The 24,843-nt window shown below is 38.9% G+C and overlaps 1 protein-coding gene across 7 annotated transcripts in view; it reads left to right on the top strand.

The window, feature by feature from the left end:
* Nucleotides 1-24,843, top strand: part of bean1 (brain expressed, associated with NEDD4, 1) — a 128,536-nt gene that overhangs the window by 59,813 nt on the left and 43,880 nt on the right. For 6 of the 7 annotated variants that reach the window (XM_039763110.1, XM_039763107.1, XM_039763105.1 and 3 more), the window contains one exon: nt 24,326-24,535. In XM_039763110.1, coding sequence (XP_039619044.1) covers nt 24,326-24,535 — 210 coding nt within the window. The remainder of the gene's footprint in view (nt 1-24,325; nt 24,536-24,843) is intronic. The other variant, XM_039763108.1, reaches the window with a different exon arrangement.

The following is a 24,843-nucleotide window of genomic DNA, read 5'->3' as shown; positions in this document are numbered from 1 at the left end:
TATCAACAAGGATGGGCTGGGATCCATCATTGGTACTGAATTTCTTTGCAGAATGACCCATTTTGATTGGCTGGGCACCAATCATCCTTCCATTCCATTCACTGCATGTAAAATAACATTCCTTATTGATTTGAAACTAAAGTCGTATAGTATACATCCAGACATAAAGCACAGGTTGCTCCCCAACTGTCTCTGTCCCACAGTCGATTTGTCCTTCTGCATCTCACCAACTCTGCTATGTAGCTTTGCAGATGGTGCACTTGGCTGAAGCCTGACAAAAAATTAAGAATATGTCCGGGTCTGACGCATAAAAGAGTTAGCTTTTAGTCCTAATTAAATTTCTACTTATTGTCATGTCATTTTCAAATCCAGTTAATCCAAACCAGGATTGTGGGGGGTGGTGGAGCCTGTTCAAGCTGGCATAGAACATAAGGCAGGAACAAACCCTGGACATGGTATCAGTCTATTGCACGTAGAACACACATGCCCCAGCCACACAGTAGGGTTAATTTAGTGTTGCCGGTTCACATAACCTGCATGTCTTTGGACACTGTGGGGAAAACAGAGCACCTGGAGGAAAACTACGCAGACATTATGTGACAGGTGTCTGGTCACACTTACAGGTAACCTAACTTAGACACCATTTAAATATCCAACTACGCTACCCAGTTTTATTAAGAGACTGGGAACTCCTGAAATTTACCAATAATAGCACACAGGGTTCTTTAAATTGGGCAGTGAGTAAACACACAATGAAAAACACAACAGTAATTTCAGGAAAAAGCAACAGTAACTTCTATTACACCAGACAATAATAAGTACATGAAAAAGATAAATGAACATAAACAAAATCTAACAGTGTCAAGAACGAATTTCCTTTTTTTAAAAGGAAAACACAGTCCACACTCTAAAAGTCTGTCAGAAACAGAATTGGAGGATACAACCTTTAGTGGTGCAGAGTCCAGTTTGTTCTCTGTGTTACCCAACACTTAATTGTTCAACTGTCCACAGATGCAGTCTGTTCACCGGACACTCGTTTCCCAACAGAAGTTTTGTCAAAGTCGTGGAATCCCTGTCAGCATCTATTCGTCGTTCTTTTTTTCCACTCTGGGCTCCTTGTGTTGCTGTGACCTAGGCACTCCTTATTTCTTGTCTGCCAGCTTTGCTCGGTCCTTTCATGCGGCTTCCCTCTCTCACTGGACCCACAACTGGCGTCTCCTTGTGGAGCTGTCTCTTCATCCCTGGAAGTAAGTGTTGCCGTCCTTGTGCTTCACGTCATGCCAGCCAGGTACACTTGTCTGCCTACGAGCCTCTGTGCTCTGTCCGAGTGTTCTTGGCAGCGTTCTCAGTGGACCGTCCCTTTTTTTGCCTTTTCCTGGCCAAAGTTTAAATCTCCTTCAGTCACTGCAATTATCAGTTCTGGACCATCAGATTAAACAATGGCACATCTAAATTTCCTGGGTTTAACAAATAATGAAAACACAAGTTAACAAAATTTATTGTTACCAACCATTGAGTACAGATCTGCTGTTTAGAAACCAATATTGTCAAACATGTTAATTGCCAAGTCAGGTAAATACAGACATCCGCAGTAAATACCGATATCCTGTAGACAGCCATCACAATAATCAGCTACAGGATAACCCAGGAAATTGAAAAAAGGTCCCCTTCTGACACAGGGAGGACCCAGGATATGAACCCTGGTTTCCTTACTGTGAGCCAGCAACACTCCTCTCTTTAATTCGGACTTAAACTTTGTTAGTCCTGTACACAGTCCATCTCTGTGTGTCAGCCTGACCTTTCAGTATGCAGCTTGACTTATAATTAAAGAAAGGAATTCTCCTTCAATAATATCACAAGACCAAACTGGATTTATTATGTGGTACCAGACAAGGATGTCCCTTGTCATCACTGCTTTTTGCAATCGCCATTGAGCCACTGGCATTTCACTGTCGGAATGCTTATGTGATAAAGGGGATTATCAGAGAAGAGCTTGAAAAGGTAATTTCTCTATATGCAGATAATATGGTACTGTATATACAGTATCAGATCCACATAATACCGAGCCTGCAGTCCTAACAGCACTAACAGAATTTCAAAAGATTTCTGGTCTCAGAATTATTTTGAATTAAAGTGTGTTCTTTCCAATGAATTTTCAAGCACACAATATTAGAATGGATACCTTCCCTTTTATCATTGCAGATCAGTTTAAATACCTAGAGGTAAACATCACAAGTAAACATAAAGCTCTTTATCAACATAATTTTGCCTTCTGTATGGAACAAATTAAGCAAGACTTACATAGATGGGTCTACCCTACCCTTCTCGCTTTAGCTGGAAGAATTAACTTTGTTAAGATGAATATCCTTCCTAAGCTTCTTTTTTATTTTAAAACATTCCAATATACAGTATATTAATTAATCATTTTTTAAGAAATTAGATTCAACCATAATCTCATTTATTTGGAATTCAAAACATCCATGTATCCAAAGGCCTACCCTACAAAAACCTAATGTGGAAGGTGGCATGGCTCTACCTAATTTTCAATTTTATACAGGACAGCAGATATACAAGCTACAGAAACCTGGACATGGATACAAACAGATGAACATACACAGGCTTGATCCACAACAGAAATTAAATCCTGCAGTACTTCTTTATATTCCTTGCTTTGTACCCCAATAAGTATAAGTCATCGTCAGTATACTAACAACCCAATTGTGCTTTACTCACTCAGAATATGGAACCAATGTATGAAGTATTTTAAGTTAGAGAAGCTTTTATCTGTGGCACCTCTGCACGAGAACCACCTTTTTCCACCCTCTCAAACGTACACAGTTTTTAATGTCTGGAAAACATTTAGGATTAAATGACTTAGAAATCTATATACAGACAACATCTTTGCATCCTATGAACAATTACACTCCAAATTTTACTTTCCAGCAACACATTTCTTTTACTACCTCCAATTTAGAAACTTTATTAAACAAAACCTGACCAGTTTTCCTCACCTCCCACCTACCTCTATGCCAGAAAAAATATTGATCAATCTTGATGACTCAGAAAGCATCTCTGTAATATACAAAACCATTTTATAGTCCTTCCCTTTCAAAGATCCAAGAGTACAGTGGGAAAAGGATCTTTCACTCAACATCTCAGAGTGGAAGATAGCAATGCACATAATTCACTGAAGCTCCATATGTGCAAAGCATAGAATTATTCAACTTATATATCGGGCACATCTGTCTCATTTAAAATTGTCCAAAATGTTTCCAGGGCAAAATCCAACCTGTAAACATTGCAGTCAAGTTCCAACCTCACTGAGCCACATGTTTTGGGCCTGCAGCAAATTAACATCATTCTGGACCAAAATCTTTAAATGCCTTTCAGACAGCCTTAGTATCACAATCCCTCCTAACCCATTAACAGCTGTGTTTGGTGTTCTTCCAGATGGGCTTAAAGTGGAGAAGGACAAACAAACTGTGATCGCCTACACTATTGGCACGTAGACTTATCTTGTTCAACTGGAAGAGTCCTAACTCTCCTATTTTAAGTCGTGGGTAACTGATGTTATATACTATTTAAAATTGGAAAAAATAAAATTCTCACTCAGAGGATCTGTACAAAACCTGGCAGGAACTAATTAATAACATTTTAGAATAAGCATTTTAATTGAGGAAGTAGATTCTCTCCCCTCTTTCTTTTTTTACTCTATTTTTATTAATTTATCTATTTACTTATTTTTACTAACTTAAACTTTTACTCTGCTGGCCTAGGTCTCTTTCTCATGGGTGGGGTTGATTTTTTTTAACCAAGTCTTGTAAAAGTTGACTTATTTGTCAGTCAGTCATTATCCAACCTGCTATATCCTAACACAGGGTTGCAGGGATCTGCTGTAGCCAATCCCAGCCAGCACAGGGCACAAGACAGGAACAAATCCCCAGGCAGGGCGCCAGCCCACCGCAGGGCACACACACACTAGGGACAATTTAGAAGCCCCAATACATCTAACCTGCATGTCTTTGGACTGTGGGAGGAAACCGTAGCCCTTGAAGGATACCCACGCCGACAAGGGGGGAGCATGCAAACTCCACGCAGGGAGGACTTAGGAAGCGAACACAGGTCTCCTTACTGCGAGGCAGCAGCGCTACCACTGCAGTACCATGCTGCCCTAACTTATTTGTTTGGAATGTTATTTGTTTTTAAGAAAGTGATTCAAAAAGTATATTTTACAGGATTGATAATTATAAGACTAACATGGTCTTTTCTTCTGACAGCGAATGCAAAACCATCAAATTCAATTCAGACAGATAGATAATAAAAGCATCTACTGTACATGTTTATTCTTTATTATGAGGATTACTGCCTTGAGTCCTGTGCTTGCTGAGGTAGGGTCCAACTTCCCTGAGATCCTGCTCAGGATAAAGTGGGTTTAGAACATGAATTGATGGACAGTTAAGATCATTAAACTAGAGGAAATACAATGAAAGAGAAATCTTTTAACTATGACACTGTCTTCTTTAACGTGAGACCATGTTCCTAAACTTTCAACTTAGCCTTCACCATTGTACGTACTACGGTAATTAACAAAATATTGTTTTATGTGTTCTTGGCTTGCATACAATTACAGTTACTCATTGTAACACTGGCCGCTCCTACACTATGATCCTGCTGCAGTCCCTTGCTGTAATAAAGGCCATTTAAATCACAAATTTTCTTACATGTTGCTGCCCTTTATTGGATTCCATTTTTTCCCTCTTGTTTCAGCCCCACCTGTCTCCTTTTTTATTTTAATACATTTTCTCCATCTCTGTCCCCATCTGTATCTTGTACTTCACTCTGGTTTGTTTCAGTTAGATAGTTAGGTTAGGTTAGTGGGGGAAGCCCCAGGATTTAGCTGGATCAGGTGATCATAAAGGTGCACTGCAGCCGGTAATTAGTATTTTTTTTATCAAGAATAGTTTTGCCAATTTTTTTTTTTATTCATATGGGTGTTATTTTTTAGTATTTTCCTGGGCCATATCCTTTCTGTGAGCTTTTGTTATTAGTAATAGTGCTAGCTGCCTTGTACGTAATAAATATTGATGCTGTGTTTGACATAATTGCAGAAAATATTTAAGATGCTGTTGCAGTAATGCTCGTAACAAGGTTTTGGATAGCAGGGAGTAAGGAGTATGTTGGCTTTGATTTTTCACTTTCAATTTTTATTTTAATGTTTTGGGTTTTGACGATCATTTCTCTGAGATCTGACTTTGATATTGGCTTGTTAGATGACTATTCATTGTTTTTGCCCCCTTTGGTAACTTAATTTCCTGGTCCATCCTGTAGATTTTAGTCCTTCAGGTTGTGATCCTCTCATCCAATCACAACAAGGCCTCTTTTTCTCTCTTTTTCCTTTCTCTCTCTTATTCTGAAACATACTTTGTGACTGATCAGTACAGCGTACAGAAAGAGAATTGTCCTGTTAGTCCTGAACACAGTCCATCTCTGTGTGTCATCTTGACCTTTCAGTATGTAGCCTCCTAATTAAAAAGATGAGATTCAAGAATTTAAGTATATTTTACTGGTTTGATGATTATAAGACTAACATGGTCTCTCCTTCAGACAGTCATGGCAAAACCATAAGATACAATTCAAACATATATATAATACAATTATCTACATGTTTATACTTTATTATGAGGATTACCATATTCCTTTTGAGCAGGGTCACTTGAGTGACCCAACTTACAGCCTGTAAAGCTTGTTGCCTAAATGTTTATACTCTTTCATTTGAAAAACAATCAAGATCTAGTACTAATAGTTTCTGAAATCAGTGACTGCAGTTGAGGGCTTGCCTTGCGACAGGAGTCAATAACTGTTAGGGCAGCACTTTGCATCAAGTGGAAACCAACCCTGGATTAACACCAGTCACTCACAAAGCACACTAATGTACAAACTCAAACTCATAATCTGCTGTTCAGAGACAATTTGTAGTTATCAGTATCCCAAAGGAACACACAAGCAACTAGAGAAAAACCCAGCAGATATGTATTTATTCAAAATAAGAATCCAGTGCTGAACTGAAGGGAGTATGAAATCAAAGAAAAGGCCTGATCTCATCTGAGCATGCTGTGGTCTGTGTATAGTATAATACATACAAACACTAAATACTATAGAAACAGAAAAGCATAAAAACACTGGGTCTTTGAAAATAAGAAGATTTATTTCCAAAAAGGAAAACAAGAGCAAAATAGAAGACAAAACAGCAGGGTTTGCGTAAAAGGCAACCCAATCAACAAAGTCCAATCTACAAATCAAGTCTGAAAATCTACAAAAAAAAGAATTAAAAAAAAAAACAGAAAAATCACAGAGTTGTGCACAAAAACATTCCACTACAATTCTCAATTTGTAAGATCTGATGCTCTTCCTGTTTCCACACATTGTGCACTACTAACATTCACAAGGAGCAGGCATAAAACTAACTGGTTTTCTTAAATGTTCATTTTTAAATGATTTCCCTGTGAGCTGTTGTGTCATCTGATTTTTGTAACTCTTTGACAGATGTAACAGATGTGTTGATTTCTTGACTCTTTCCTTTGTGCACACCTTAGATGGAGCATTGCCCATGTTGTCCAGAAGTGTTAATTCTATTAATTCTTTCATTATTTCATTTTCTGAACTAACTTTTCTAATATTGAATCATGGAGAGCAGCAGCATGTTGTGGCAAGATTGTGAGTGAAGCAGGAAACTTTGCAACCCACTACTACTTTGGGATGCAAAAACCCAACTGCTTCAACCCTGTCTGCAAATGAATTAAATCATCTTCTAGTTCCTCTGTGTTGCGAGACCAGTCCACCCTGTCATTGATGTGGACGTTCAAGTACTTGTGGTAGTGCATCACCTCCATATCCACATCCTGAACATGACCAGGTGTGGAGGCTTTTTAATGTGGCAAAAGTCAATAGCCAGTTCTTTTGTTTTGCTGATGTGAAGTTACAAACAGTTCTTTCTGCACCAAGAAAAAAGACAGTCTAAGAAAGTAAATCTGTGCTTTGATGATGAAGACCATACAGGTGTGAACAGTTTGTCCACCTTGGTTTGAAATATGTATCATGCCACAGCCTTTAATTAGGTAGATGTAGAGTTCAATCAGATCATCTACGCTTAGAAAGGACAGAACATATGGCAGATACAGGGCGTCTAAAGGGAATCAGGGAGTCACTTCATGCATAGATTTGCCCAGCGGTAGACATGTTTATGTCATTTAAAACAATAATAGATATAAAAAAGGGTGCCTGTGACTATAGATAGTGTCAATTCATGAATACTTCAGCCTTTTTCAATGAAATAAAAATATTTATTTTACACTGAACACTCTGTCAATTTGATGTTTCCTGTTCATGTTAGCATGCTGTCTCCACCTAAGTGGACAAAAAAGCACAAAACCTATGTATTATCTTTTTGGCAATTGTTCTCTTCAAGATATTCTGGTTTGATCTAATTTTAAGCTTAACTAATCAGTTCAAGTTGTATCCAACAAACACTATTATTTTGCACTGTAAAAGTTACATGTTGTACTTGGCTGTAAAACAGAACCAAACAGGAGTGAAGCGTCATTACAGTTATTTTTGGATACATTTACATATAAATGTATATGTATATTCTCCTGTCAGAAGTGGAGGTGTGTAATGATTAATGAATAAGTATTAGTATTAATGTCATTATCTGTAAGGTGCTCTTTGATATAAAAAAAAATGGCAATTAATTTTAATTCCCACTGGTGAAAGAACCGTATCAAATCAACTTTTAATTTTAATCCTGTCAAGAGCGTGCTGTGAAAAACTCATACCAGGATTGTTAATTTTTATTTTTGCCACTTAAATGTATAAAATGGCCATTAAACTGGGAGAGAGAACGTATGCATGCTGTTTTTATATTATGTGACTTAGCATGGAACAGTATGTTCATGTGGAGAGTATCTATCAAAACATTCAACTCCTGAATTGGAAAGAAAAATGTAAATAAACAGCCTAACTTGAGTTGAAGGCAATAAAACCAAATAACATAAAAGTAAATTTGAGCACTGTAAGTTTTAAGATACCATGATAATAAAAAATGATCTGTAAAAATTTATATGAAAAAATATTTAGTTTTTTAAGTTTATTTGGCCTTTTTAGAGTAGGAACATATGTGTTATAATTCTACAAATTGGTAGCATTAATACAGATAGCTTAAGATAGCAAACTACTGTTAGGAGTACATTAAAAAAACTAAGCAAAAATTCAAATTCCTATACCAAATCTTTTTCAAAGTTACAAAACTCAAATGTATATTTTTAAGAGAAAACCAAAATAAAAATTTCTCTTCAGGATTAAAATTGATTAAGAACTTTGGATTGGAAATTCCTAAATTTGTGCAAAATAGGAAAAAAAAAGTTATTTGTTCTTATATTTCAGAAAGAAGCTAAATCCTTATCTGTGTATAAGTAATTTTTGGAACCTTTGCACTGTTTTCTTTTTGGGTCAAACTCAAAGGCAATGTAATTAATACATAAGCAGGTTTAGCATGCTAATATCTAACTGACTTGTGCTCTCATGGGACCTGATGTGATTTTCAAATGAGAATACGTGTCTGGGGACAACCCGTTAAAAAGTGTGTAGTGAATAGCAGCAAAATCTTGCGCTGCAAAGGCTATACCTACAGAGGCTTCTTCTCAAAACACTCGTCCTTAGTTTCTCCAGTCTGTGCATTTTAAACTGCTGCCAGGCTTTCAGGGAGAGAGCAAAAGATACTGAACAAAATACTTGAAGCTGAGAGAAAATAAAAAGCTGAAATAGCTGTAATCCATTCAGGAAGTTTGTTGAACAAGGTAACTGAAGCTTAATAATTAATTTGTAACTGTAACTGTTGCACCACTATATGATGTAACAACAGCAAATAGAGTTTAGGTAAGCATTGTTGTCAAGGGATATACAATGTGTTAAAACACTGCAGCTATTTTGTCATGGCATGTTTGCACTTCCAGTTTGCCGGTGATGTTAACTTCCTTTAGTTATTGTTTGACGTGCAGTCAGAAGGGATGTTGTACAGCTTCATCTGTGTGTTGTTAGTCATATTTGTTGATTCGGCTGGGGCTGTTCATTATCTGTTCTTTTAACAGCAGCCTTTTGACAGAGTGTGATATACCATTTACTTCAGATTTTCACGAATGTAGCTGCCAATTCTTTCAAGCTTATATTGACTCCTACATTATCGTCATGATGCTGAACAACACACAGCATCTACAACAACATATCATTGACACTTACGAATCGTCCATTGATGTCATTGAATAGCAAAGTATAATCTGATGCTACAGAAAGGGTTTTCCCTTAAATCAGGTTATGTTTATTTTTAAATGTGCTCTCTGCACATGTGACACATATTTATATGTCTGATAGGGTTTTTTACGAGATTTTTCAAATGTAGTTTATCTTAAACAGAAGCTTGCTCTCTGTCGAACCAGGTGAACAAGAGCACCACTGAACTTTGTAGTTAAAAATCACCACCCTTAATTTGAGTGCTGACCTCATGAGGCATTGGATTGGTTTAGAAATGTGACACTCAGTGAGCCGTCTAATTGTTCCTACCCACTTTTAAGCACAATTCACTTATGGTTGTCTCCACATGTATATATTATAAGTCTGGCAACAGCAAGACTTACCATCTTTTAACCTACTTAACCATTTCAGAATTGCTGGGAGCTTGAGTTTATTCCAGTAGTACTGGCTGAAGGATGGAGACCAGCTCTGGGCAGGGCACCATCCTATCACAAGACACACTCACAGAGGTCAGTTTAAAGTCACACATTAACCTAGTACACAGAAGTAAATAATATTCTTTTAATGGCTGTCTAATAATAATTAAAGCAAGTAGAGAGTTGTCAGTTGTGTTGTGAGCAAAGAAGCAGGTGGCCTAAACCTAGCTGGCATCTTTTTCATCTAAAAAAAACACAGCACCCTTATGTTCAAAGTTAAAATGAATTATAGCAGGAAATGCTGCTATATACCTGTCTAATTAGTTGCTTCCTATTTCTTTGCTCATTGACAGACATTCCTCTAAACACATGACATATTACCACTGCATGTTGGAGCAGCCGAAAGAAGAAGAAGATGGTGTAAACAATAAAATTCACAACAATATACTATATCTGCATGCATTTTAGTGAACTACAGATAATCAGTTTGGTCTACAGTGTTGAATTAAAATGCTGTTATTTTATGATAAACCAACTTATAATATTTGTAAACTATTGACTAAAATTCAGTATACAATGTTATTTGTTTTTTACATTGCAACATTTTTACCATCACTTCATCAATTAATATTATATATGCTGTAGTGTCCATAGAGTATGGTCAACAAGTAAAACGATCTGAAACAAATAATATTTGGTGCTGTGGAAAAAAAGAACCATCCATCCATCCATCCATTCTCTTCCGCTTATCCGAGGTCGGGTCACGGGGGCAGCAGCTTAAGCAGAGAGGCCCAGACTTCCCTCTCCCCGGCCACTTCTTCCAGCTCTTCCGGAGAATCCCATGCTCCCAGGCCAGCCGGAGACATAGTCCCTCCAGCGTGTCCTGGGTCTTCCCCGGGCCTCCTCCCGTTGGACGTGCCTGGAACACCTCACCAGGGAGGCGTCCAGGAGGCATCCTGATCAGATGCCCGAGCCACCTCATCTGACTCCTCTCGATGCGGAGGAGCAGCAGCTCTACTCTGAGCCCCTCCCGGATGACTGAGCTTCTCGCCCTATCTTTAAGGGAAAGCCCAGACACCCTGCGGAGGAAACTCATTTCAGCCGCTTGTATTCGCGATCTCGCTCTTTCGTCACTACCCATAGCTCATGACCATAGGTGAGGGTAGGAAGGTAGATCGACTGGTAAATTGAGAGCTTTGCCTTACGGCTCAGCTCCTTTTTCACCACGACAGACCGATGCAGAGCCCGCATCACTGCGGATGCCGCACCGATCCGCCTGTCGATCTCACGCTCCATTCTTCCCTCACTCGTGAACAAGACCCCGAGATACTTGAACTCCTCCACTTGGGGCAGGATCTCTCCCCCAACCCTGAGAGGGCACTCCACCCTTTTCCGGCTGAGGACCATGCTCTCGGATTTGGAGGTGCTGATTCTCATCCCAGCCGCTTCACACTCAGCTGCGAACCGATCCAGAGAGAGCTGAAGATCACGGCCTGATGAAGCAAACAGGACAACATCATCTGCAAAAGCAGTGACCCAATCCTGAGTCCACCAAACCGACCCCTTCAACACCCTGGTTGCGCTTAGAAATTCTGTCCATAAAAGTTATGAACAGAATCGGTGACAAAGGGCAGCCCTGGCGGAGTCCAACTCTCACTGGAAACGGGCTCGACTTACTGCCGCAATGCGGACCAAGCTCTGACACCGGTTGTACAGAGACCAACAGCTCTTATCAGGGGTCCGTACCCCATACTCCCGAGCACCCCCACAGGATTCCCGAGGGACACGGTCGAATGCCTTTCCAAGTCCACAAAACACATGTAGACCGGTCGGGCAAACTCCCATGCACCCTCCAGGACTCTGCTAAGGGTGAAGAGCTGGTCCACTGTTCCGAGGACCAGGACTAAAACCACACTGTTCCTCCTGAATCCGAGGTTCACTATCCGACGGACCCTCCTCTCCAGAACCCCGAATAGACTTTTCCAGGGAGGCTGAGGAGTGTGATCCCTCTATAGTTGGAACACACCCTCCGTCCCCTTTTAAAGAGGGGACCACCACCCCGGTCTGCCAATCCAGAGGCACTGTCCCGATGTCCATGCGATGTTGCAGAGACGTGTCAACCAAGACAGTCCTACAACATCCAGAGCCTTAAGGAACTCCGGCGATCTCATCCACCCCGGGCCCTGCCACCAAGGAGTTTTTTGACCACCTCGGTGACTTCAGTCCCAGAGATGGGAGAGCCCACCTCAGAGTCCCCAGGCTCTGCTTCCTCATTGGAAGGCATGTTAGTGGGATTGAGGAGGTCTTCAAGTACTCCTCCCACCACCCACAACGCCCGAAGTCGAGGTCAGCAGCGCACCATCCCCACCATATACGGTGTTGACACTGCACTGCTTCCCTCCTGAGACGCCGGACGGTGGACCAGAATCTCCTCGGCCGTCCAAAGTCGCTCTCCATGGCCTCTCAAACTCCTCCCATGCCCGAAGTTTTGCCTCAGCAACAACCGGCCGCTGCTCGCTTGGCCTGCCGGTACCTATCAGCTGCCTCCAGAGACCCACAGGACAAAAAGTCCTATAGGACTCCTTCTTCAGCTTGACGGCATCCCTCACCGCCGTGTCCACCAACGGGTTCGGGATTGCCGCCACGACAGGCACCACCACCTTGCGCCACAGCTCGTCAGCCGCCTCAACAATAGAGGCACGGAACATGGCCCATTCGACTCAATGTCCCCACCTCCCTCGGGACGGGTTGAAGTTCTGCCGGAGGTGGGAGTTGAAGCTACTTCTGACAGGGGACTCTGCCAGCCGCTCCCAGCAGACCCTCACAACACGCTTGGGCCTACCAGGTCTGACCGCATCTTCCCCACCATCGGCCAACTCACCACCAGGTGGTGATCAGTTGACAGCTCCGCCTCTCTTCACCCGAAAGTGTCCAAGACATATGGCGCAAGTCCACGACACGACCACAAAGTCGATCATCGACCTGAGGCCTAGGGTGTCCTGGTGCCAAGTGCACATATGAACACCCTTATGCTTGAACATGGTGTTCGTTATGGACAATCCGTGACGAGCACAGAAGTCCAATAACAAAACACCGCCGGGTTCAGATCGGGGCCATTCCTCCCAATCACGCCCTTCCAGGTCTCACTGTCATTGCCCACGGAGCATTGAAGTCTCCCAGCAAAACGAGGGAATCCCCAGAAGGTATGCCCTCTAGCAACCCTCCAGAGACTCCAAAAGGGTGGATACTCCAAACTGCTGTTCGGGCGATACGCACAAACAACAGTCAGGACCCTTCCCCACCCGGCGGAGGGAGGCCACCCTCTCGCCCACCGGGTAAACCCCAATGCACAGGCTCCAGTCGGGGCAATAAGTATGCCCACACCTGCTCGGCGCCTCACCGGGGCAACTCCAGAGTGGTAGAGAGTCCAGCCCCTCTCAAGGAGATTGGTTCCAGAGTCCAAGCTGTGCGTCGAGGTGAGTCCGACTATATCTAGCCGGAACCTCTCACCTCGCGCACTAGCTCAGGCTCCTTCCCCTTCAGAGAGGTGACATTCCACGTCCCAAGAGCCAGTTTCTGTAGCCGAGGATCAGACCGCCAAGGTCCCGCCGCCACCACCCAACTCACATTGCACCCAACCTCCTTGGCCCCTCCCATAGGTGGTGAGCCCATGGGGAGGAGGACCCACGTTACCTCTTCGGCTGTGCCCGCCGAGCCCCATGGGTGCAGGCCCGCCACCAGGCGCCGCCATCGAGCCCCACCTCCAGGCCTGGCTCCAGAGGGGGGCCCCGGTGACCCGCGTCCGGGCAAGGGAAAACGTTGTCCGCAGTTTTTATTTTTCATTGGAGGTTTATTGAAAAAAAGAACACGCTAGCAATATTTTTGGAGTAGCCTTTGGCTTCAATTTTTCTTCATAGCTAGCTAGTCAACTGCCAATATTGTGTTTATCTATTGTCATTATTTTCTAGTTTTACTGTGACTGTACTTAGAATATAACTTTCATTTTTGTGCTGAGTAACCTTTCATTTTTTAAATACCTGGTAACAATTCATTTGCATTATACACCTCTTACTTCTATACAGTTTTAGGTGTATTTTAAAAGTATACAAAATATTATTTAATTAATGTCAGCAATATTACTTCCATAACAGTACAATGCTTAATGCATATATGCTATTATGTCCATTTTCTTTCTTGCTTTAGTCAGGTCATTGCAGTGAGTCCATCCTGCAACAGAAAATACAAGGCACCTTGAAGGATGCTAATGGGTGCAATCTTACATATTAGCCCACTGATCCTTACCAAAGAAGCGTCTAATTAGCCTATATGTATGAGTTCATAACATGAAAAAAATCCAGAGCTCACAGAAAAATACACAAGATCATAGAGAGAAAATGCACTTTCCACATAGAACATAACTCAGATGAGACACGAGTAAGCATTGCAGCCTTACTGCTCCAGGGTCCTGTGTTTGAATTCTGACGTGTTCTTATCTCCTTGTCAATTCTTGATTTCTTTATGTATTCTAGATTCTTCTGTGCTAAACTAAAGAGAGAGTAAATGAACTTGAAAATATTTTATCAAATACATCAAGAAAAACTCTGTTAACAATACCAGGTTCACACACATGCAGTGGATTCAGAAAGTATTCAAAGCCTTTCACTTTTTGCATACTTTATTGTGTTGTAGATTTAATTTTCAGTGGATAAATTTGCCATTTTGCCCATCAGTCTACACTGAATAACCCATAATGATCAAGTGAAAGCATGTTTTCAGAAAGGCGTGCAAATTTATTAAAAATCAGAATTTGAAATGTCTTATTTGTTTGAGTATTCAGAACTCAGGACATCAAATTGTGGTAAGGTGCATTAAGTTTGCTTTACTTATCCTTGAGATATGTGTGTAGAACTTGACTGGACTTGACCAGTGGCAAACTGATTTGTGGGACAATATATACACAGGTGTGTGACTTTCGAAATGATAAGTCACACACCTGGTATATATGGTCCCACAATTCACACTACATGTTTAGGACAAAAACCATGCCAAGAAGTCCTAGGACCTCGCTGTTAAAAACTAAGATCAAATTGTGGTGAGGCATAGATCAGGACAATCATATGAAACCATTTCTAAAGCTTTCAGTGTTCCCAGGAGTAATTGTGAAATGGAAGAATTTTGGAACTACCAGAACTCATCTTAGATTTGCCCATCCAGCCAGCCTGAACAACTGGGCAAGAAGAGTAATTATCACTCTAACAAAGCTTCAGAAGACCTCTGTTAGATTGATGAACATTTTGGCAGCACTCCATCAATCAGGTGTTATAGTAAAGTGATTAGACGGAAACCACTCTTGACTAGAAGGCATATGATAGCCCTATACTTTCCCAAATGGCATTTAAAGGACTCTGGTTTGAGGAGACAGAAATTTAACTGTTTGGGCAGAACTCTAAGAACTATTTTTTGTGTAAGAAGGACGCTATATAACGCCCGACCGGACACAGACTGGACACGGAGGCACGTGTAAAATAAATAAACTTTTATTTTTCTTCGTCTGTAGGCTATGCCTTCTTCGTACCCACAGATACAACACAGTCCCAAGCACAGTAACAACACAAAAGCACTCTCTTCTTCTCTCTTTCAAAACCACCACCACTCCTACTCAGCAAGCTTTGTCCTCCTTCCACCTGACTCTGGCAGCTGAGTAGTGGTCTCTGGCTCCCTTTTATTGAGTACCTGGAAGTGTTCCAGGTGCTTTATTGGCGACATCCACCTGCACTTCCGGGTAAGGTGAAACCATTGCCCAAAAGGGGCCAGCAGCTCCTGCTGCAGCACCCCCTGGCAGCGCCTGCAGAACCCCACAGACCTGCACAGAACTCCAACCCCCATGCAGCCCTGGGGGAGTTCGAGGCACCACTGCAGCCCAGAGAGGCTGCCATCTAGCGTCCAGGGGTAGATACTGGGCTTCCCACCCTTGTCTCCTTGGCAGATGTGGTGAAGGGACATTCCGGCCAGGCATGGACCCCGGCCATCCGTTACACTAGTGAAGACCAGGCTATGTTTATCACTTATCTAATACCATCCCTATGGTGAAGCATGGTGATGGCAACATATTACAACACAGAGCCATATTCTTTGCAGGGAACTATCTCTTGAACAGGAGCTGCGGTACTATTCTTAAAAATGTCACCAACAATAAAACTATGTGGTCTCTCTGGTGGCCCTTGTAAGTACAAAATTATTATTCAGTTCATTTCTAGAAAGTGTAGAACATCTCTTTTTAAAAAGACAGCTAGCAGATCATTTCAAGGAGCAGTATCGAGTTAATAAGGTCAAGTAAGTTATTAAGAATTTTGTAGATTATCCCATGATCACAGTCACAATGATCTCTCTTTTTATGTTCTGTTAAGATGGGTATACAGTTTGCAATTTTAGCATGATTTTAGACCCTATTTGCGGTTGCTGACCTATTTTTCTGGTTCAACATGAAATTTAGCTTCATCTGCCATCATTTTGTGTGCAGTATGAAAGGGGTTGCAACGCCCAACTGAATTTTACATTTGGGCTGCTGTACGATTGGAAGAATTTCTGTCATGTCAGAAATATCAGTCAACAGTCTTGTAGTGTGAGCAGTCTGAAGTCACCATCAGATTTCAAAAAATTCATTGTGCAACAAAGGCTGTGAGTGTATGTATGCAACATTAAAAACAAATGATTGGTATTGTATCTCATGTATGTCCCAGTATAGTAGCCAGATATTGTATGTTGGGTATTGCCATTGAAAAGCTCATTTTCACTTTACTGATTTCAAAACACTAACTGTCATATAGCAATACACATGTAACTAAATTTTGGGAAACATTTACTGGAATAACCTAAAATAAACACAGACAACAATAAGTAAAATAAAATAGATGTGCTTCCAACACTCTCCATAAAATAGACAGACTATATTGTTTGTCCCGTCCCAACTATCAATGTGTCCAGTTAGAAAAGTATTTTCCTTATAGTTTCAAGCCAAAGTATAGCAATTGTAAGTAAGCAGCTCTTTTCTTTGTTGACATTTTGATAAGCCTGTGGCCATAGATAAACCTTTACTACAAAATGTTAATGGGTAAAACTGTCTGTTGGAGCCAAATTCATGCATAGTCTGTGCACCCATGTCATATCTTGTCAATCAAACCGAGCATGTGTGTATAGTTTGAGCACATACTATATAGGATTAGTGACAGTCTGGCAGCGTGAGTGCTTGCTTAACCACAGTTTTTAAATATCACAACGTGTATGCCTGGTCTTAAGGGTGCTCTGTGACAGAGATGTTTAGAGGGAAACTTAAACTGAAAATGAATAGGAATAAAAGTAGCCATAAGCAGCTATCAAAATCTTAGCCCATAAACAGGTAGGGGGAAGAGAAACAAAACCAGAACACAAAGGTAATAAAGTCTACTAACTTCTATTAATTGCCCCTAACTATTTTCTATTTGTAATGAGTCCAAAAGATTAGATACCCAAAGCTGCAAGCAGCTATTTTAAATAGGCAGAGCATATTAGGATTAGGATTAGGATTATGAATGAATGGAAGAATGGGGGATATTATTTGTTAAAAAGAAATACATTAATAGCCAGTAGTCATTTTTGTAAAAGAATTTGTCTCTGCATTCAGACTCTAATGCAAATACAGAGTTGTGATTTGAGGCCATTTTAAATTCATTCTGAATCATTTTTAATAACCTAATTATATATAACATGCCATTATAAAGGTGTTTTCTTTAAATTGCTCAAACTTTAGCATCACAAGCTTCAGTATATCTGTTTTGTATTGAATGATTAAATTTGACTTTCATGTAATGAAACTGGCAACAGTCATTGCAACAGTAAACAACATACCATGGATGTGCAACGATAACACAAATGATGACAACCACACTACAACAGAAAAAAACCCTAAATGTCATTGTCAGAATCAAGATTATTTTAGATCAATTTTTTAAAATTATTTTTTATTTCTTCACTATTTTAACATGTCATTTCAATTTCAGTTTAGTTTTAGCTTGGTTTTATTAGGCTTTCATCATTTCTATTTTAGCTTATATTTTTGGTGTCTTACCTTAGTTAGTTTCTATTTCCAGAGACTCATTTGAGTTAAGTTTATGTTTTGCCTGAAAAAAATGGCATATGATTAAAATCACAAAATGCATGCTGTGTCTCCCTTGGTGCTAGGAATATTTGTAGAAATATGTCCATAAAAAGGTCAGTGTGGCCCTTTTTGCTCAGGCCATTTATACAGAGAATTACTGTGTCTTCTGAACATTTTTTTTAAATGTGTCTCACTCTCATTGCAGTAGAGTGTGTTCAAAGAGCAGGCACTTTGGCAGCACTGGGTATTTTAAACTATGGATTAAGTACTTCACCTTTTGAAGGCAGGTAATGCATACAAACTCCTAGACATTTAATAAGTAGTTATAGCAGCACACTTTCTCTCTTTTTGTATTTGATTAACCGAGGTGATCAGACAGTAGCTTTCTACAGAGGCAAAGTTGAACTTTATTGACTAAGGTTACTTAATTTTAAATTCTTTGGTGGATTTGTGTTTTGTCAGTGTTTCATGGTCCTGACCATCTCTATAAATATCTTTATAAAAGCTGTTTATGAGTGCTCTTAAATTCATAAGGATCTTCTCTTTTTTGTTCTGCAAACCAGACCACCATGTCATTAGTTACATTCCTTGTTACTGTCACTGTAATACTCATAGCACTCCCAGGCAGGACCTTTCCATTTATAACCAATTATTTGGCCATGTTCAAAATTATGCCTTATCTAAGCAGCAGACAAACATTATACTCATTAGGCTACATAGCCATTTACTGTTATTATTTATCTGATATCTTTATCAAAGGCAACTTGCAACATTTTGAGATTTCTTTTGTGTTTCCAATTAGAACAAAGGCGGGTGAAGTGACTTGCTCATGGTCCTAAGGTGGTAGTAGTAGGATGTGAACCCATAACCTTAGGGATTAAAGTCCCAAGTCTAAACCACTGTGCCACACTGCCTGCCTACATTTAGTGAATAAGAAAGCACAGTCCGCAGCAGTGTTCCCTGTAAAGTGTGCACAAACATTTTAAGTTACATCACCCTGTGAGCAGTACTATTTGCCATATAATAGACTGTTTGTATATAATAATCTAAAATTTGTATGCATTATAAGACACACTGCATTTAATAATGTAGCATATTTAAACTGGGTACAAACAATTTCATCATTCATCATGAAACAGATATATTAAAGCTCGTGATGCTAACGTTTGAGCAACTTAAATAAAACACCTTTATAATGGCATGTTATATACAATTAGGTTATTAAAAATCATTCAAACTTAATTTAAAATGGCCTCAAACCACAACTCTGTATTTGCATTAGACTCTGAATGCAGAGACAAATTCTTTTGCAAAAATGACTACTGGCTATAAATATATTTCTTTTTAACAAATAATATTGTCCATTCTTCTATTCATTCATAATCCTAATCTGACAGTATCAGGTACAAGGCAGAAATCAAAACCAGACGCGAAAAAGTTAAAAGGACAAAAATAATACAAGAAAATGTTGAATCACTGATCAGAAGTGCTTATTCACCTTAAAAAAAGCTAACAACAGACAGCAAGAGCAGGAAAATGTTTCTGATGAGGAGGCTTTGTGTTAAAAAGTGAATTGATTTCTATATCATTATCTAGTGAGCTCCGTAATTCATGTTATTTAACACATATTGCAAGCCAGTGTATGTGTTTGCACATTTTACAGAAAGCAGCTTTTCCACCTATGCCATCTTGAAACCAACTACATTTCACTTATCAATGCAAATAAAAACGGTGATTTTTCAGAATATTCTAATGGTTATCATTTTTTTTAACTTGATGATTGACCTAATTCATCCAAAACTGCTGTCTATGGGGCTCTTCTCTGATTCATGTGCTCAAACTCAGATCAGAATTCAGGGCGTTCTTCTTCAAATCAGAGTTATGTATTAAAATATTTGATCATCAAGTTCTGAGTTTTGTTAGTGATTTTTTACAAGCCAAGTTTACTTTAAAATAAATAACTGCCATATTGTGCATGATTTTGTAGTCAGTGAATGGAAAATAAACAAATTGTGTCACCTTAATGTCAGTTATTAACAGATTTGCCTGTGGGTTTACATTGCCAAATTTACAATAGAGAGTACGGATGGTCCGTGTACTTTTTGGTATTTGAAATTTCATTTTAGAAGCAAAAACGAAAAAACGAAAATGAATGGAATTTTCAGATTTTGATTTTTGATTAAAGAATAAAATGAGAGAAAATAAGGTATTTTGTAATTCTGTGATAACAAATAGCAGTCATAAAGTTAAAATTACACACACTTTTCTGGATTTATTTGTGATTCAAATAATGAAAGTGTAATAGCTCAAAAACAACAAAACAGACGCATTTTCGTTGTCTGAAACCGGAGGTACTTCTTCTTCTGCATGATTTTTGACAACACGTGCGAACGTCCTCCTCACAAGACATCGACCGACGGCCTTGAAGTTACACTGCATGGCATCAGCAAAGGATGGACCATCACGTTGTTTTTCAGAACAGTAAAAGAGTGACACCTTCTAATAGTTTGTAACTGAGGGAGAATCAATGGCGAGTGAGAGACACAACAAAGTTCAAATTGTCCAAAAGTGGAAAGTGAATATTTATTACCCAGGTCTCCTAACTGTGAGGCAGCAGCACTACTACTGTGCCACCGTGCCGCCTGACATAATTTAAATTTTGAAAATGGACCTTCCACAGTTTGGTTTGTCAACACTGATATGCATTATGTGTGTAACATAATAAAACTGATAAAACTAAAAATACTTGAATTGAGTCCTTCATACACATGTTAGCTTTACTTGATTCTTTAGCCTTTTTGACCTTTGCATCAGATTTCCTACTCCACTTTTGCAGATAATGTCTACCTTGTTTTTGTTCTTTTTCTGTTTGCCATTGTATCTATTTTGGTGACACTGATAATCCATAGTCAAGTCATTAGAAGTCAGTGTGGTGTTCCACACTGCTGTCACCTGGGGAATCAATTTGAGCACAAAAGACACACAATGCCTGAATAAACTTATCAGGAAAGCCTGCTCCATCACAGTCCCAATCCTAGACACACCGGAAGCTGTTGTGCAAAAGAGGATGGTGGCAAAATTGAATGCCATCTTGAAAAATTCCCTCCATCCTCTCTAGGGGGCACTCTGTTGGAGAACTTTCAGTCACAGGCTTAGGCTTATAACACCACTGCTATCAGACAATTTAATTCTTCCACCTGAAATACTTGTTAAGTTTATTTTTATTTATCAATTGATTGATTGGATGCATTTTTTATTGTTGTATATGTGTCTGCTGCTATGCATTTTAATTTCCCCATGGGATTAATGAAGTTTATTTAATCTAATCTAATCTAATGTAATCACCTATCCTTTTAAATTTGTTTTTTACCCTTTTGGCTTAATAGCCTTAATGCTCACTAAGGTCTTCACATTCACAAACAATTCTGTCTCAAAATTGATTTAGTTTTCAATGTCACCCTGTTGTGACTGTCTTCTATCTAATTGTGATTTTTAAAAGCTTCAGTAATTTAGTAATTTTAGAGCCTATGTCTGAGGATAAAAATATATCAGCCAGTGAGGCACTTGAAATGTGGTAGGTGTTTGCAAGTGATACGAACCCAAGAAAGTCATCTTAAGTTATCCTTTGGTTTCATGATTATTGATTAAAAGTGGTTACGGCTAAGTTGGAGTTAGTTGATAAAGTTGTAATCTATCATTAATCAATGCATGGAGTCTGGAGAGCCGTGCATTCATAAATTGTGAAACACTAAAATAAAGTCTTGCTACACAACTTCATATCATTCTCTTGTGTTTACAATGCTGACATGTCTTCATCATAAACAAGCTTACTGTTTATTTTTCAAGTACAGTTCTATCAACTGTCCTCAAATGTTGTATATTTATTGCACCCTAAACCAAAGTCTTTTTGAGGTCTTCCAGAACAGAATGATCAGTATTTGAGATGAATTAAAGCTAAAGCTGAAAACCTGGGCCGAGCATGAACCAACATGCATATTTCTAATCTAGTCAGACTATATTTTTAATTACTTTCATAATTCTCACCTTCTTGGCTATTTTGTTGTAATATGTTTGTGAGGCTCCCTGCTTTTATTTGAGACTTAAATTTTTGCAAACTTTAAGTCTAAAAACTGCAACATTATTTAGAATTTAATCCATAAATTTCATAGATTGTAAGAGAGAGAGATGTTTCATGATTTCAGTTATTTATTGTTATTGTGTAAAAGTATACCATTTTAACCATTATAAAAAATAAAGATAAATGCAATGTTGTTAGTGTCAAAAGGAACAAAATCAGCATAATACAGTTCTTCACTAAAAGTGATATAACATTAGAAATGGGAGCTTTTCCCTCAATTACAATGAAACTAAAAACATGAACCTTAGATTTAGAAAGCTTTTTAAAACCTTCAGCATTTCAAGAGAAAAACATGTTTTAGAGATATTCCTGCAATAAAAATGTTTACTCTGGCTAATGACATGAAAGTACATAATGCCAGTTTATCCCTGGAGTTAACATTATAGGCTTACCCTGGAGGGCTACAAAACAGTCACTTAGGATTAAAAGATTAACTGCAATTAAGAACAACAGGAATACTTATTAGCTTCATTATGGAAATTCATTTTGAGCTGAAGTAGGCCTTAATATCATTTACATGTTCATTATGTTTTTGGCTTCATCCATATTTGGCAGAATGTTTCAGACTTTATAAGAAATATTGAAAAGGTTAATTTAATTTCAGTTTTGATTTGAAAAAGATGAAAGAAATATTCCTTCTTGTCATAAAATATTTACAAAGGGCTACATTCAATATTCATCACTAGATAGGCATTTAAGGACAAAAGTGCTTTAAAGGGAAAAGGTTTCTTAATGTATAAACCTATACAGTTGGCATTTGAGACTTAGAGTGCATGGCTAGTAATAATTAATGCACTGCTGTGTGTACCCCTTCCAGAAGGGGTTATTATTTTTGTTTTTTCACAGCACTTGAATCCAAAGTTTGAATCAGAGTTAATGTATCTTTTGGGTATGGTGTGGTTCTGTCTTACAGTTTATAAATATGCAGTCAATACTTCATTTACCTTGTGTGTGTATGTCTCTGTCTGTATCTGTGTGTGTTTCGAGCATCCGCTGAGAAGTCGGCATCTGTTCATAGCTGTTACTGCTGTGATTGGCACTAGCTTCCCAACAACCATGATAAATAAGCGATAAAATTGATTATCTTGGGGAGAATTCTGAAAGAAGGTGCCAGTTTACTACAGGTGTTTTTATAATTCTATTTAATCTCTGTTTTGCTTGTTTTTGAAAGCAGTTTGCATTTACCAGTTGTAACTGTGTTTTACTTATGAACTTGATACAGTGCTACACAAAGATAAACTGAATTTAACATTAACTTGTAAGAACAGAACAACATACACAACAGTTTAAACAACCTTAGTAAAATAAGTATCTATAATGATATCAGGGTGGGCAAAACACTTTAACGAGAGACTTGTTTTTTCTTATTTTATTTTGTAATTATTATTAAAATACATAATTTAGTTAATCTCATATTTTTCCAACAATATAAAGCAGAGTATATTGTTTTGGTAAATGTATGTCTACTAATACTGGAAGTTAAAGTTAAAATAAAATAAATTAAGAAAAAGTTCTACCTTATGCCTTCCTATCCTTTACTGACATACTTCTGCCACCTCTTGCTCACAATATATTGCACATTGCAAACCATTCATCTGCAACCAGAAGAAATTCTCTTCCGTTAGCAGTTGTGTAGGTTCCCCCTCAACCTGGCTTATTCCCATGACAGTAAATAAAGTAGGCAATGCAGGCAGTAACTATTTTGAAATAACCAGTTTCTGCAAAACATCATAATGTATCAGCATATTGCTCCTGCAAGAAGGTGTAAAATAATTTAACTTAACATTTCAAATATAACAAATCGGAGAATTAGTTTTCGTGCAACAAAATCTATACCAATTTTCTAGATTAGTTATACTCTATAACAAACATTCAGATTGGCTAGTACAATAGATGACCAAAATTATAACATATTAATATATGATAACAATTAAGTTTAAATGAGGTTTCTGCTATAGCATATTACATTTAGTTTGTAATTTTCATTTGCCTATAAAATTGATGAAAAGTTGTACAGATTAGATTGATTTGTGGCTGTAAATCTGCCTGCATTGAGTGAGTGTGGAAGCTTGAATGAGTGTGTTTTTGAAGGAATAGAATCCCATCCAGCATTGACCCATGCGTTGTTTCCAGTTTTGATGGGATTTGGCTGGGTTAGGTAATTAATTATTGAATAAATATAAACTGTTAAAAAAATTTTTATAAAAAAAGTTTTTAATTATAAGTATACAAGTGAGCAGCTGCTGTACTATATTCTAAAGTATATATATATATATATATGTCTTCCAATACTTAATGGTTGATTTTCTTTTCACTTTCTTTCTCTCTAATAAGAAGTGAGCTCAAACCACACCAACCCTGTCAATGAGTACACAGACTTCAGAGAAGGTGGCAACGAGGCTAGCCTGCTGGTATCGCCTTTGGTGGTGGCAGGTATCGTCATCGGCCTGGTACTCTTCCTGTCTTGTGTTACCATTATTGTGGGCAGTTTGAGGAAGGATGGCCGCCTTCGCAATCCACATCTGCGTACCGAAGCCAGCTATGGTGAGTCCATTACAGTAGTGCATCTTTCATGGAAAGTCTTTTGAATGGCGGGTATTAAAATCAATCAGTTGCCTGTTCACCGTCAATATGATGTAATATCAGGTCAGGTCATGTTGGGGATCATGCACTGGTACAGCGAGTTGCCGCATCCACTATAGGACAAAACAGCTCGGGATCTCAGTTGGCAAACCCCAGGCAGACACGTGGTCTAGTCTCACCCTCAGAAAATGACCGTCTATCAGCCGCAGCAAGGTGTCACATGGGTGTCCGTTTGGCCTGGATCAGTTGCTCAGGTCCTTAACAATGAG

This window comes from Polypterus senegalus, chromosome 9 (genome assembly GCF_016835505.1).
Source record: "Polypterus senegalus isolate Bchr_013 chromosome 9, ASM1683550v1, whole genome shotgun sequence".
Taxonomy (NCBI): Eukaryota; Metazoa; Chordata; class Cladistia; order Polypteriformes; family Polypteridae; genus Polypterus; species Polypterus senegalus.
The sequence above is the reverse complement of the archived record's forward strand: the minus strand, read 5'-3'. Positions and strand labels throughout refer to the sequence as shown.